Source organism: Cannabis sativa, chromosome 3 (assembly GCF_029168945.1).
Source record: "Cannabis sativa cultivar Pink pepper isolate KNU-18-1 chromosome 3, ASM2916894v1, whole genome shotgun sequence".
In the NCBI taxonomy this organism is placed as follows: domain Eukaryota; kingdom Viridiplantae; phylum Streptophyta; class Magnoliopsida; order Rosales; family Cannabaceae; genus Cannabis; species Cannabis sativa.
In genome coordinates this window covers 13194313-13209043 of record NC_083603.1, presented here as the reverse complement: position 1 = coordinate 13209043, position 14731 = coordinate 13194313, and the positions used below count along the sequence as shown (strand labels likewise).

The window sequence follows — 14731 nt, the reverse complement described above, 5'->3', positions numbered from 1 at the left end:
CTGAGTTTAATTTTTCAATGGTGAGTTCACATCTAGGCCAAACATTTCAAAGTTGGTAAATTTTGTATTTGATCAAAATTGAGCTGAAAACAGAAAGTATTAACAGTCATTTAATAAAACACATGGCTGTGAGGGCGTAATTGGTATTTTATTAATTTATTTATTTCATAATGAAAAAAGTGATCGAATAATATAATGCATAAATTATATTAACTAATATTCGATAATGTTAATTGAGTTGAAAAGTACAATATGCTTGATTGTAGTAGAATACATGCAATAGATATAGATTTATATATATAATAATAAGTCAATTACTTAATCAATCATATTACAAGGGGGAGAGAGCTGCGTAGCTAGAAAATGATTGATTAATATATAATAATATATTATAAAAAAAGCGATTACGATAATAATATATCATCACTTAGACTAATAATAATTCGTTAATTATTATTAACAGCTTAATTTGAATTTATAACTAAGGATTTGATTATATATATATAATTAAGTAATTAAGGATAAGAAGGGAGCCAGTAAGGTGGTGATACAGGGTTGTATTCCTCCACATTGAGAATGTGATGACTGCACTCACCACCACCGCCGCCGCCACCACCCAAGGGGTTCGTTCCTAGTGACTTGCTACTGCTTCGAATACCTCCGGCCGACGTGCTTTCCACCGTCTCTTCACCGGAAATTTCAGTGTAACCACCTGTGGTGGACACTTGCTTCCACCCACCTCCTTGCTCTCTTAGCATCCCCTTCAGTTTCGTTACCTGTAGTACGTGTATATATATATATATATATATCAATATAGGTAATCACTTAACAAATTACTTATTTAAAATAGAGAAATGCTAGAAAGTGTGTATCACCTTCTTTGTACAATTAAATATTGTGTTTTATATAATTTAATGTAATAAGTAACACTAATCGATTGCAAGAGCCTAACACAAGCTCTTTAAAATAAGATATATAGGAAAACGAACAACAATATCAACCAAATATTTAAGCATGTACACTATTTTTTTCTCTTTTCCCCATTAAAAAATTTAAGAGTAAAAACTACACAAAGCTAGTCCATGTTAACAAAGTTTAATTCAAGCTTTCAACCTCAACCAACTAAAAAATAAAGTTTGTTTATGTAAAAAAAAAAAAGAAAGAAAACCGATCATTTGTATTTGACTATAACTATATTGTAACGTTTTGTTTTTCAAAAAAAGAAAACTATATATATTTGTGTATTCCTTAAAAAATCTAATATTATGCTTTGTTATTACATGTTAATATATATATATAATTCTCTCCTAAAACAGAAATTAAAGAAAAGAAAAAGTAACATAGAACTTCCATTCCATACAAAACAAACGTGGTTTTCCCTGTAGTATATTGGAATAGCTAAGATTAAAGGGAAAAATTGATATGGTTGCTGTATATATATATATATATATATATATAATTACACATAACACACTACTGTAATCTAATACCTTACATATAATTGTAGTTAAGCAAAAAATAAAAAAAGAAAAAACCTTATAATCGTAATATAAATATATATACGAGGTGCATATTTATTATATATATACATTTTCTGCATGGTTGCATGAAATAAGAACAATATATATAAATATATATATATTTATATTACCTCTTCTTGGAGCTTCTGTTTCTCTTTAGACATGACATCAAGTTCTTGTTTAAGAGCATCATACAAGCGTTCGAGCTGCTTAGCTTTCCAACGAGCACGCCTATTCTGAAACCAAACAGCTATTTGGCGAGGCTGAAGGCCTAAATCTCTAGACAGCTTCATCTTCCTATCAGGGTCAAGCTTAATCTCCTCTTGGAAGCTTCTCTCCAAAGACTCCAACTGATCTGTCGTTAGTCTCTTCTTCTTGTCCTGATTACTCATCATCATCCCATAACTACTGTTACCAGTGTTACCACTACTACCCCCACCATTCATCTTCTCCATTGATGGAACTCCAAGTAGCCCTAACCCTTGTGTTGTCTCCGCCATTAAAGCTGCTTGATGATGTTTCATATCCATACCTAAACCAAAATAATAATAAGAAACAGATTCATGCATGGATATCTATATATTCATCCAAAAGAAAAGTAGAATACTAATATATATGTTACCCTGGTACTGATCATAGTTGTAGTTGTAAAGGAAGCCATAAGAACATTCAGGTCTTGAAACAAGTCTTAAGTTGCTATTCCAATCCATGCTCAGATGATATCTTTCTTTCTTTTTTTTTTTTCTTTGTTATTTTGTCTACACAAACACACAAATTAATCAACAAACTCAGAAATGTTGAGTGGTGTTATATAGGGCCCTGCAAGTGGAAAGCTATACAAGTGATGAGCTAAGTAGTATGTAGTAGTGGACCACAGAGAGAGAAAATTCAAAGAAAGCAAGAGAGAGAGAGAGAGAGAGAGAGAGAGAGAGAGAGTGATTACAGATGATGTAACTACTGGCGGGGCGTGGCAAATAAATTGATCTCTTAATTAAAAAGTTTCTATGTTCTTCTCCCCTTCCCCACTCTCCTCTCTGTATATATATATATATATATATATTTTTTTTAAAATCCTACAAAAAAAAAAAAAAAAACCACAAAAGTGAATTTGTGTATAAGAGACAGGTTGGTATATATATATATGATGATGATGAGGTTCTTCTTGTTACTACTTCACTTTTGGGGTGCAACAAAGTTTTTTTTCTTTTATGTTTAGAGAAAAAGATCAAGAGAGAGAGAGAGGGGGAATAGTACGCTGTGTAGTGTTATATATATATATGTGTATATATGGATGAGAAGAGGAGTAGTCAGAAAGAGGCGTGAGAAAGGGAAGGCATATATGTCAGTTTCCTTAGGAGCAAGACAGGTAATTTACATGGGGACCATACCAGATTAAGACCTTTGAGTCCACTCTCTCTATCTCTTTCTTTTTCCTTCTTCTTCTTCTTCTCTATGTTTTCTTTCTCTTCCCCCTTTTACATATCACCTTCTCAACCGACAATCTTTCTCTCTTTCTCTCTCTCTCTCTCTCTAGATATATATATATATTCACGTCTATATATATATATTATATATACATACACACACATCCTTAAGTTGTGTATAGATATATAGGGTGAGGGCCAAAATCCAACATAGGAAGAGACGTGGGACAGCTTAAGGGAGTGAGAGTACGTAAAATTCTGTCACAACTTCTGCCCCCCAATAAAAAGGACAAATAATATATATATATATATATTAAAGCAAAATAATTAAATGAAGAAATGAACGTTTTTTAGTTATACTACAATATCCCATTTCAAAAATGGATATATTTGACTTATTAATTATATGATCATCAATTCAATTCATTTATTATTCTTTTTTTTTAAAAAAAATTAAATAAAAATATATACGTTGTTAACAATAACACACCCACCTTAATTAATTTTGGTGAACTTTTTTTTTTATTTTAATTTTGTTCAAAATATTTGTGTGGGCTGGCCTTAATTTTGGTGAGTTGCAATTGAATGATGGTGTAAGGTGGACTTTTGTACTAATACTGCTCCCACTGCCTTAGCAGAGGGTATCTTCCCCAAACAAAACGTGAATTAACGGTATATATAATGTAAATATTAACATCACTAATAAGGGCATTGAGCCCAAAACAGTGAAAAAGATAGATGAGACAGTAGTATTTAGGTCATTCTTCTTCTACTTCTTCATTTTGCTCATTAATTAAAGTAAAAGGGTTTCTTAATTTTACTTTTTTTTTCTTTTATCATTTTTTTAATAAATATATTAAATTAATTTCTCTGAGTTCTGATTTGTGATAACAACTCCTCACAATCAATAGCGTCAGCCTCATGGAATTAGAGATAATATGACTCAATAATAATTCAGTTCCCATAGGCAGGAAAGTTGTTAACTTGAGCAAAGAAAGTAATAATATATATTTATATATAATTAAAAAATTATCATAAATTTTCCACTTCATCGTCTCAGCTGCACTTTCAGTAGTAACCATTATTTTTAATTTTTTAGCTATTTTGTACACTCTTCATCAAGATTTTAGTTTTTCATTTCATAAAATATTATAAATAAAGAATTATAAAGGAAAAAATAAAAGATAAGCATGGACCTTATTTTTGCCAATTATGTTTAACGGAATAATGTATTTTTAGAACATTTTGCTTAGAGATATTTGTAAAAATTGTCCTAGCCTATATGATATTTCTTGAAGTATTATTTACTAAGGGAGTAAGGGGCACTTATATTCCTTATATATGTCAACTACTACAACAACAGGTGTCATATTATCATTTAGTATAAACATACTGTATTAGATTTCACCTATTTATTTAACTTAAAAAATAATATAAAAAATTACTAACCACTCTTTGACACATTGATATACTATCAGATATCATAAAATACCTAATAACAATTTTTATTATTTAGTATATAGTAGAACAACTCTTATATACACACTTTTGCTTTCTTTATCTTTTGGCAAAATACAATTTTATTTTTTATATCCAGAAAATATTTGACATTTTAATTATTCTGCTCTAGCTTTTGCGTAAATTGTATCCAGTGAATTCATAACATAAACTTATGAAAATATGTATCACAAAAATATTTACTAAGTTTAAAGTAAAAAAAAGAATTATATTTAGTTATACATTTTTTAGGTCTCATATTAAATTATACTTCTATATAAAAATAAAGGTTTTTTCATTTATATTTTTATAATTTACTTTTTATTTAATGATAAAAACAGAAATAATATAACTTTTTTTTTTTTAGATGAGAAATAATATAACTTCAAAATGAAAATATGGTAACTTTAAAATAGAAATAACTTTTATAAAAATAAAAAAAATATATAAAAAAAAAACATAAAAGTGAGAAAAAATAAAAAATACCTTATACATTATATATTAATAAAATATATGGAAAGCTCTTGATGGTAGCATGGGGTATATGGAAAGCTCGAAATGAGCTTCTTTGACAGGGTCGTTCTTCTCAGGCTGCGGATGTGGTTCGAGTGGCAAGGTCGTGTCATTCTAGTTGGCTGTTGGCTCAAGAGAACAGGTTTGAACCGCTGTTGTTTGATGCTACTGTTGTTGGTAGCAGTGTTTGTTGGGTAAAGCCGCCTGCTGGGAAGCTGAAGATCAACACGAATGGGGTGATTTTTGAGGCAACAACTCAATATGGTACGGACATGGTCATTAGGGATTGTCATGGGAAGTTAATCGAAGCTAGTTCCTCTTTGCATTCTGGGGCTTGTCAGCCAGCTGTGGCTGAAGTATTGAGCGTCAAGGAAGCCCTTAGTTGGTTGAAGTCGAAGAATTTGTCCAATGTGCTAGTTGAGACAGATTGTATTGCTGTTGTTCAAGCTCTTAATAGCTCGGTTGCTCTTCCATCAGTATTTGGTTTGTTTATTCAGGAGTGTCAATTAATTCTTTCTTCTTTACATACTGTTTCTATTTATCATGTTAAACGATCTGCTAACAAACCCGCACATTGTGTTGCTCGCGGTGCTTGTTTTTGGTCTGATCATCTTCTTACTGAGAGCAATGTTTCACATGCTCTTCAGTCTATTGTGATAGCGGATATTGCTGTTTAATGAATTAATTTTGTTCAAAAAAAAAAATATATAATTTATAAATTTATTTATATAAAATTAATAATTTTATTAAAAATTATTATAATTTAATATTAATAAAAAATATATCGTTAAATTACTTGTTTAGTGTTTTGATTTTTCTTTTGTAGTGTGACTCTATTATTTAATTATAAATTCACTTTGTTCCAAGTGATGTATATTTTCTTAAAATGAATATCATATAACGCCTATAATTCTATATATACATTATAAAGTCCTCATTAGTGAGATAGTCAGAGAATATCAAATATCACGCGACAAGTGACTGAAATATAATAAATTTTCATATGCTTTTATTTTATCCTTTTTTTTTTTTTTGAAAAATAATAAATCTCTTTTTTTGTGTTATCTATTCAACTGTTTTTTATTACAGGTACAGCCATGCATAGACAGTTAATCGATTTGGCTTTTCATTTTAATATTTAGCACAAGGGGAAAAGTGCTTAGTTTGATCAATTTTAACTTCAGATCAAGGCCGAACCTAGATTGGGTGCACCTTAAAAAAATAAAAATTATTAGACCCTTTATTTAAAATATATGTAATATTTTTAAAAACTACTAACGTATATATTTTTTTGAACCCTTAAGTTGGGTGTGCCTAGGACCTGATTCGCCTTACCTCAGCCCCAGCCAGCTTCATTTTTTATATAATAAAAATTTGTTCGGGTGTGGATATTTTATATACAACATGCAATATTATAGAAGAAAAAAACTTATGATATCTATATGGACAAACTACAGTTGCACTCTACACTCTTAAAATTATATATGAAGAAAAATCAAATCATTTGGACAAATTAAATGAACTAAAAGTTAATTATAGTATATTATTCTCTCATCACATATTTTAATTTAATAATTATTCACAAAACTATCAATAATTATTCTCAAAACATCAAGTGTGGTGGCAATATTGCTAAAAGAAAAGGGATTAAAATTAAATTGAAGGGATTTGATTAGTAAAGTGTATGAATTATCTAGGGTCTCATGGCTAATAAATAGAGGCACAATTATAATAATATCAGAGGTTGTTACAGTGACTGGTCATTGGTAAATTTTCAGTCTATATATCATTAATTAAGGTGGCAACATAATTATAATAAAAATAAACTATAAAGCCAATTTGATACATGCAATAGATCCAAGAAGATTACTAGTGATGAAAATAGCTTTATGATCATTGTGTATTCTGTTATAAAGTAATAGTAAGGCTGACAAGATTTGAAGATTCTGCTGAGGTTAGTATATGAAAAGGGGTATGGGAACCCCAAAAGGAAAGAACTTTATAGGTGAAAAGAAATAGGTTTGTCTGTGGGTAAAAACTAAAAAGTTATATAGCCTTTTCTTACTTTGCTTTCATGGATCAAATTAAACCCAAGTTGTTGTGAGGTGTGTGAAGATGCAAGAATTTAAAGAAGAAGAAGAAGAAGAAGAAGAAAAACTATAATAGGAGCTATAATATAGACTAGTGGCTCTTCATCTTCTAGTGGTTACAAGTTAAGATACCTCTAATTAGATCCTTTTCTAGGCTTATGAGAGCTACTGTTATGGCTATATACATGACACCTGTAACTTCCCAGTTCTCATACAGAAATTATATCCTATTAATTTAGACAGAATTAAAGAACCACACTCTCTGGTTTTGAAAGTTCTGTGCTTTAACTAAAAAAATTTTCTTTTTCACTTTTTTATTTTACCATAAGTTTTGCCAGTCATTAATTCTTGCATACTCTTCTCCTCATTATTTATATATAAAAGAGCTCAACTGTATAGGATGTAAAAAGATCACTTTTTTTTTTACATTTTTTTTAATGATATTTGAAGAATAGATAGTTCTACTAGATACAAAAATTACTTATAGGTTAATTAAGATTTTTACTCCTCAAACTTTAACATTTACCAAATCATGTTCTTTAAACTTTTCTGGCCGTTAAAAAGTCCCCTGAACTATTAAGATTGTTAGATTTAAGGACTTTTGTTTAATTTCATTCAATTTTACTATATCAGTGATCAGGGCTGAAAATCGGGCGGGTTTCGGGTTGGCGAGTTTCGGGTTCACAGGTTTCGGGTTCAAAAAATTGAAACCGAACCCGAACCCGAATAGGGCATGGGTTGGCGGGTTGGCGGGTTTCGGTTGGTCGGGTTTAGCGGGTTGGCGGATTGACCCGGTCAACTCAATCAACTTGGTCAACTCTTTAAAAAAGTTAATTTTTTATTCAAATAATTACTTTTTTTATTTTTTTTATATATTAAATTAAGCATATATAATATAACAATTTGTTTATAGTATCTACTATTGAAGAAAAAAAATGCATTAATCAATCCAACCAACAAACAAACAACCTATTTATCAAAGATTCAAATCAAACTTCATATTCATGTTCATGAATCATGATAAAAGTGAAAACTAAAATATTTCAAAATACATCCATATCCAATATCCATAGTCCACAAAAATTTAAAGTCCATATTATATATATAAAAACAGTAATAAAAAAAATATATATGATATATTTATAAACCGGGTTGGCGGGCGGGTTCGCGGGGTCAACCCGAAACCCGGTACCCCTAAAATCTCAACCCGCCCGAAACTTTTTTAATTTTTTTTTTTTGCGGGTTCACCAGTTCGGGTTCGGGGGGGTTCCTCGGGTTCGGGTCAAACCCGCTCAAATTGTTCAGCCCTATCAGTGATTGTTTATGTACTAAACCATGCTCCCCAGAATTTGATATCTACCAAATCATGCCTCTCGAATTTTGATATATACTAAATCATGCCCCCTGAACTTTCATCCATATTAGATTTTTTTTATTAAAATTAGATAAAACTCCTTAAATCCAACAATCTCAATAGTTTAGAAGACATTTTTAACGATCTAAAAAGTTAAAAGGGGCATGATTTGATACATGTTAAAATTCGGGAAGGAAAAATACTAATTAACTTTACTTATAGGTATATGAAAAAAGCGACTTCGAGAAAACTCGGACCTCTAATCATACTTTTTTTAAGTGTAAATTTTCTTTTGTTTTAAGTGCAAGTTAAGAAAGGTTGGGAAGAAGGTAAGAATCTAGAACAAAAAAATATTCCAACATAAAGAAAAAAGAAGCTAATAAATAAAGCCTTTTAGCATGCATATAAACTAGTATAGACTAGGTTAAAGAAAATATCAACAATATTATATATGGTTTGATGTAATACTAGACTCATAATGTCGTTTGACCATTGTTTGAAAAATTAAGTAGTTAAGAGGAGTGCACATTAAATTCTAGGTTAGGACCATGTAAAAAGGTAGTTGGTAGACTAAAATATGAGCTTTTCTAAGAGCAAAATTTTCAGACCTAATAAATTTGACTATACCATTATCAACTACATATGCTTTTAGTCCTCCACCTAAAGTAGTGTCTAACTAAACAATATGAGCTTAATTAAGAAAAGAAACCATTATTTATAAGATTTGTTTAAGAGTTAGCTTGTCTCTAATTAATTAGCATATATATGATTGGAAATTCTATTAAGTAAAAATCTTCAAAACTAACACCACCAAATCTAGGTGATCCTTTTACAAAATTGTGAAACCAAGCATTATTATTTAGCTTAAGCTATATAGTTTTTAGGCATTTCTACCACACATAAGAGCCTAGTTAATAGTACATAATACCATTTCAATCAAATAAATAACCCCACATGGCAGATGTTGAATATTTCAGTGCCATTAATTAATTACACTAAAAGGATCCACACACAGATACAATTTTCCACAGCCAAAACAAGTTTTAACCATGGAATAATAATATAGCTAGGGGATGACATTTTGACCATCTTGAACTATAAGGGAAAAAAAAAAAAAAACAGTGGTCCTCCTAATCAATATATAATTTATCTTTGGTAGGGGTCAAAAAACTTAACCAACATATTTAAAAAGAGACCAAAGTAAAATTGCTCACTTAGCTACCTATAAAGTCTTTATTCTAGCTTATATAGAAAGTGGTTTAAGATTTGTGTGGTCCATTTTAGGCTGGTTATGGCTTTTTTCTTTCTTTTTTTCACTCTGTTTCTGCTAAAATGGTATACATTTCCCATAAGAGTCTTTTGGGCCCTGTCTCAAGACTTGATTCAAACTAAAAATGGTCTTCGATAAGGACACTTTCAAGTGAGTAACAGGGCGGCGCCGAAGTTGGCCAATGTCTAAAGCTCTATGTGAATTAATCATACACGTATAGTAAATAAATATGTATGCGTAGTTAATGTCTTTTAGACTATATAAATATAAAGCCTTTACATAAATTATCTAAAGAAAATATATTCAATGCAAAACCAAGGATGGTTTGAACTTAGGACCACCATCAAGAGAGTGGACTAGTGCTGCATTTGCTTAGTTTGAACAAAGAAAAAGTTTGGAAAAAGGCAGTATACTTTCTGGGTTTTGATCCTTTTCCTTTATTATTATGAGTTGATCTTAATAATCATTAAGTGGGTATTATTGCCTTGGGAGGAAAGCTCAGGCGAACAAGGATGAATTGTATTAATTTGCTGCTTTTACAGGTAATAATAACAACAGGGCTAGTGTTTAAATGTCAATAGTTATTAGGGATATGATTTTACAGCTACAATAACTCAATCTTCAGGTGCCTTTTAGTATAATTTGGAAGGATGATGATTTAGAATTAAAAAAGAAATCCAAGTTAAGAGGCACAAAGAATCTTTAATCTAAGATCTTAATCACTAATATCAATGGGAGTTAAGACACTCCCAAAAGTTTGACTGATGTTGCTCTGTTCATTCATTAGTTTTTCCAATTTCTGTCTATATATATATATATATATATACAGTATAAATACAGATATATATTTATGAACAAAGTTCTCAATAATTTGGTCAAAGAACAGAAGATACAAACGTGTTGGAATGGTTAACAGTTCTGTTTAAGGTAATGTGGACAAATGCCAAAGAGTTCATTGTTAGAAGAGTGGTACCAAACATAATGTGTTTCTTCCAACCATGATAAGTTTCCCAAGTATGAATGCTAAAAATTAGGCCAACTTGGTTCAAAATAGAAAAGCTTATAATTCTTCTAGCTATGCCCTTATCTTTAAATGGTGTCATAGTTCTTATCAAGAAGCTGAGTCAGTTCAAGTTGGTTATAGTATATATATGTCTATCAATAAGCATAGGATAAAAAAAATATCTCATCTCTTGATGAAAATCTGAAAGAATAGTATTCATTAGGATCCTAAGATAATAAAAAAATACTTTACAGAAACCAACTGAAAAAGGGGAGAAAAAGAATTGATGAACAAATAGTATATAGTAATATTTTGACAGTTAATCTGAAAAGGTATAGATTGAAACAAAACTGGATCAAATTCAATGAAAGGAAGACTACATAACAGGAGGATACATATGCCTACAAAAAAGGGAAAGGAAAAAGAATACAAATATGATGAAATCCTCTAAAACTTGGAAAGACATTTAGAAGTATAAGCTGTTATGGAAAAACTTGACTACTTATCTTCTTCGATCATTAACAAACTTATCGACGAGTATAGCTACATCAAATTCCCTTTCTTCTACGTTCTCTCAGATTACTCGGGATAATATACACAGAATCTACACAAAGTCCACCTTTGGAATGCGTACAATCAATCTGCTTCATCGAAAATCTAACTTCAGTTTCTGGTTCAGAATTAGTGACAATAAATTCTCCTACTTTGTACTCTATCCAGCAACCCCGCTTATGATTTCCATTTATTTCATCATGCTCCTTCTCATCTAAACAGAACTGGCATGATGCTTGCTGACCATCAGACGTGGACAATTCGAATTGCACCGGTTTGATGTCCCAACCATGAGTGTGCTCAAAACTGCAAGCACGTCGTCCTAACCTTTTGAAAAACCTTCCAAGGTGAAGGCGAAAAGACAGAGTATAAATGTCAGCCGGAAAATGGAACCTCACCACCCCATCTACTTCAAACCACCAGATTTGCTGCAAATAAGCGACAACGTGGAACCTGCAAAAGATGATAGACAAAAGATCGATGCAGACTAATTAAATGTTACCCAAATAGCTGGCTACAGTTTCTGATTACAACTATATAAAGCTGAGTTGCTGCTCACAAGAACAAGTATAAAGTTTTGCAAGGCCAAATCTACATAGTTCTTATAAAATCTCTTTTAAGAAAAAATGATGAATTCCACTACACAAATTGCCATGTTTCTCATAAGCATCAACAGAAATCCGTAACTTGACATGGCATTTCAAAACAAATTGGTGTGGATTGGACCATACACCGATGCAAGACCTCCCGTAACCAACAAAAGACAAATGGGTAAAACAAAATAGATCCAAATCCAAACTAATTACTATTATAGTCTCCGTTTATTATTCTTCTTTTTATAGTTTCCTCTTCTTATTCTTCTTACTATAGTCTCCTCTTAATTCTTCTTATTACTAACAACATAAAAAGAAACTACGGCCAAGATGAAATACAACAAAAAAAAAAAACATAAAAGCAGAAAATTACTACAATATGCAAGCCCCCAAGAAAAGAAAAATTAAAAGGGGCAAACCATCACAAATGAAATACAAAACTTCTGCTGCCTGATCTTGTTAATCAATGAGTTATAAAAAAATGGCATCATAGAAAAGCAATTATAAGCATATTTATAACACCCAAGAGAAGCTTAGCAAAACACCTACTGTCCTAATTGTTCAGTGAAGTAGCTGTCAATTATAAACATCTGATCTTGTTGACCAATTCAATCATATCTTTTAAGCAATTATAAACATCTGCTCTTGTTGACCAATTCAATCATATTTTTTAAGCATCGAGACTACACAAAACACCATCTAGTGTCCCACTTTTAAATTGTAAAGGATTTAACAAGATAAAAAAGTAAGTGAAATCTAAAGAGAGTGAGACACTATAACTTCTCAATTCCCTTAATTTAAAAAGCCTTTCCGGATCTCAAGATTACTGCTATACTTCCCATGTAAATGAGAAATTTCATGACAAATTGTACAAATAAAGCAATCCCACAAACGTTAACTATCACAAGATAGTAATCACACCAAGAAAAAAGAGAGGGAAAAAGGAATCAATTAGAACCCTCCTCCAACCATAGAAGAAATGTAACGGATCAAAACTTGGTTACCTCCACACGCGCAAGCTAATAAGTAAGCAAAGATATAAGAGAATACCATACAAGATTAGCATTTAAACTAAAAGAAAGCACAAAGATTCCCAAAATGGACTCATTCCATAAAAATTAGTAGCTTAAGAACCTTCAAACTACTGCCTGAGTCACACTATAATAAGGTTATGCTATGGTATTAATACTAACCTTGACTCTTCTGTGGGAACCCAATTCCAGTATCTTCGATCTTCAATACCCGTTATTGCCATCGCTCTTGCTGATATTGACATACAAACCCTTCCCGAGACTTTGTCCAGCCATATTTCCTACCAAAAAAAATTATTCAAGAAAACCATAACATTCTTCCCCACACAAAAACCCTAATTCCCTAAAGTTTTACTTATTAAACCCAATAAAGGAAATAAAATTTCAAGACGGAAAACACAAACCCACCAAAGAAAATTCATTATATTTATGAGAAAACAGATATACCCACCTTATTGCCGTCGTCAAAGGGAACCGGACGAGAAAGCAGAGCGAAAATGCCCTTCTTCGACAAGTTTTGCCACCTTTCAGCGGGTAACAAACTGAGTAGATCTTGATAATTTGGGGGCAACTTTTTTTGCCAAACTAAGTCAGATGAAGCCGCACCGCGAAAGGCCCGGTTGAGACGCGCCAAATTGCAAATCTCCGGCGGAGTCAGATAAAGAAATACGCAAGCCACGCAGCTCTCCGGTATGTCCCCTAGGCCTGGACCCAGAGTAGAACCGTTCGAGCCTTCACTCATGCCCGAGAGCGACGCCCCCATCTTCTTTAATTTCTCACAACCCAACCCAACCCAACCCAGTCTCAACAATAAAAGTTTCAAAATTCTTCTCCTTCCAAATTCTACTCAACTCAAAGCATACGAACCAGCATCAATGGAAATTCCCAACAGAAACAAATTAAGAAAAGTTCCGAAAATTAATAAACGGGTTTCGAAGTGTTGTTTCTTTTTGTTTGGTTTATGAGAATATATATCTCTAGTACAAATTTTCCGACTTCGGGTTGTTATTCGTCGTCGTCGTCGTCGTTTACATATTTTCCGGGAAAGTATCTTGTTTTGGCTTTGTAAAAAGAAGAAGAAGAAGAAGTTGCAATTTAGCTGTAATTGTTTCTGTGAGTAATGTAACGAAACGAATTAAATGTTAATTTCCAAATAAAAATAAATTTATAATTTGTGTTACATATAAAATAATAACAATAAGAATAAGCATAAAAAAAAAATTCGGAATAAAAAGGTGTAAAACCGAAGTGGGCCCAGTAAGAAGGGGAATTTGGGCTTTAGGGCCCACATATTGATGTGGGGGAAGTTTCTGATATTTAGTTTTGGTTGGGGCACAAAACAAAACAACTAATGGCTGTCTCTACCACAGAGCTATATATATTGGATATTTTTGGTTTAGTTATTTGTTTTGGTTGTGTGTCCACCAGATCACCACCACCACAACCGCGTACCATGAGAGCATTTTTTTTTTTTTTAATATAGTTATTTTGACAAAGTATGAGATGAGAGCATTGTTATTAGGGGCTAAAATGTAAATATAAGATAATAATGGTCCAACTCTAACATAATGAGGATGAATAACAAATACCAAAGAGTTTGGAAGAAAAAAAGTCCCAAATATATGGATCAGTAAAATGTCTCTATTTTAATTAGCTGTATTATGGTTGTTGTAAATACATCATTTTTATTTTTTTATTTTTTTGAAAAACAAGGAAAATAGATAGATAAAAATAGAAATAAAATAGAATAAAATTTAAAATATATAAAAAAAATAGCATAATTAATTTTTCTTTCTATTTTATGACTTTTTAATGTTTTAAAATGCAATCAAATAAAGAAATAAAATAATTTTTTTTTCTATTTTATTTTTATTTCATTACTTT

General features: G+C 31.2%; 2 protein-coding genes across 4 annotated transcripts; both read right to left on the bottom strand.

The window, feature by feature from the left end:
• Nucleotides 1-263: 263 nt before the first annotated feature.
• Nucleotides 264-3219, bottom strand: LOC115708712 (putative homeobox-leucine zipper protein ATHB-51). Of its 3 annotated transcripts, none has more exons than XM_030636707.2 (5): nucleotides 2909-3219; nucleotides 2464-2593; nucleotides 2143-2278; nucleotides 1652-2052; nucleotides 264-776 (listed from the first exon to the last, which is right to left on the bottom strand). In XM_030636707.2, the coding sequence occupies exons 3-5, from the start codon at nucleotides 2228-2230 to the stop codon at nucleotides 516-518; spliced, it is 750 nt and encodes a 249-aa protein (XP_030492567.2). In that variant the 5' UTR covers nucleotides 2231-2278; nucleotides 2464-2593; nucleotides 2909-3219; the 3' UTR covers nucleotides 264-515. The 3 variants fall into 3 exon arrangements, with proteins under 3 accessions (XP_030492567.2, XP_060967662.1, XP_060967663.1); XM_061111679.1 differs by having other exon boundaries at nucleotides 2775-3016; XM_061111680.1 differs by lacking the exon at nucleotides 2464-2593 and having other exon boundaries at nucleotides 2909-3029.
• Nucleotides 3220-10918: 7699 nt separating this feature from the next.
• LOC115709968 (F-box protein PP2-A15) lies at nucleotides 10919-14204 on the bottom strand. The gene is made up of 3 exons (XM_030638247.2): nucleotides 13299-14204; nucleotides 13010-13128; nucleotides 10919-11676 (listed from the first exon to the last, which is right to left on the bottom strand). The coding sequence occupies exons 1-3, from the start codon at nucleotides 13608-13610 to the stop codon at nucleotides 11220-11222; spliced, it is 888 nt and encodes a 295-aa protein (XP_030494107.1). The 5' UTR covers nucleotides 13611-14204; the 3' UTR covers nucleotides 10919-11219.
• Nucleotides 14205-14731: the final 527 nt, after the last annotated feature.

Excerpts from the sequence above, each read along its gene's own strand:
- LOC115709968 (XM_030638247.2), bottom strand. The coding sequence starts at position 13,610 with ATGGGGGCGTCGCTCTCGGGCATGAGTGAAGGCTCGAACGGTTCTACT. Across the intron at positions 13,129-13,298 it reads CCTTTGACGACGGCAATAAG|GAAATATGGCTGGACAAAGT; the intron begins GTGGGTATATCT and ends TTTTTTTGGTAG. Across the intron at positions 11,677-13,009 it reads GTTCCCACAGAAGAGTCAAG|GTTCCACGTTGTCGCTTATT; the intron begins GTTAGTATTAAT and ends CATCTTTTGCAG.
- LOC115708712 (XM_030636707.2), bottom strand. The coding sequence starts at position 2,230 with ATGGATTGGAATAGCAACTTAAGACTTGTTTCAAGACCTGAATGTTCT. Across the intron at positions 2,053-2,142 it reads CAACTATGATCAGTACCAGG|GTATGGATATGAAACATCAT; the intron begins GTAACATATATA and ends ATTTTGGTTTAG. Across the intron at positions 777-1,651 it reads AACAGAAGCTCCAAGAAGAG|GTAACGAAACTGAAGGGGAT; the intron begins GTAATATAAATA and ends CACGTACTACAG.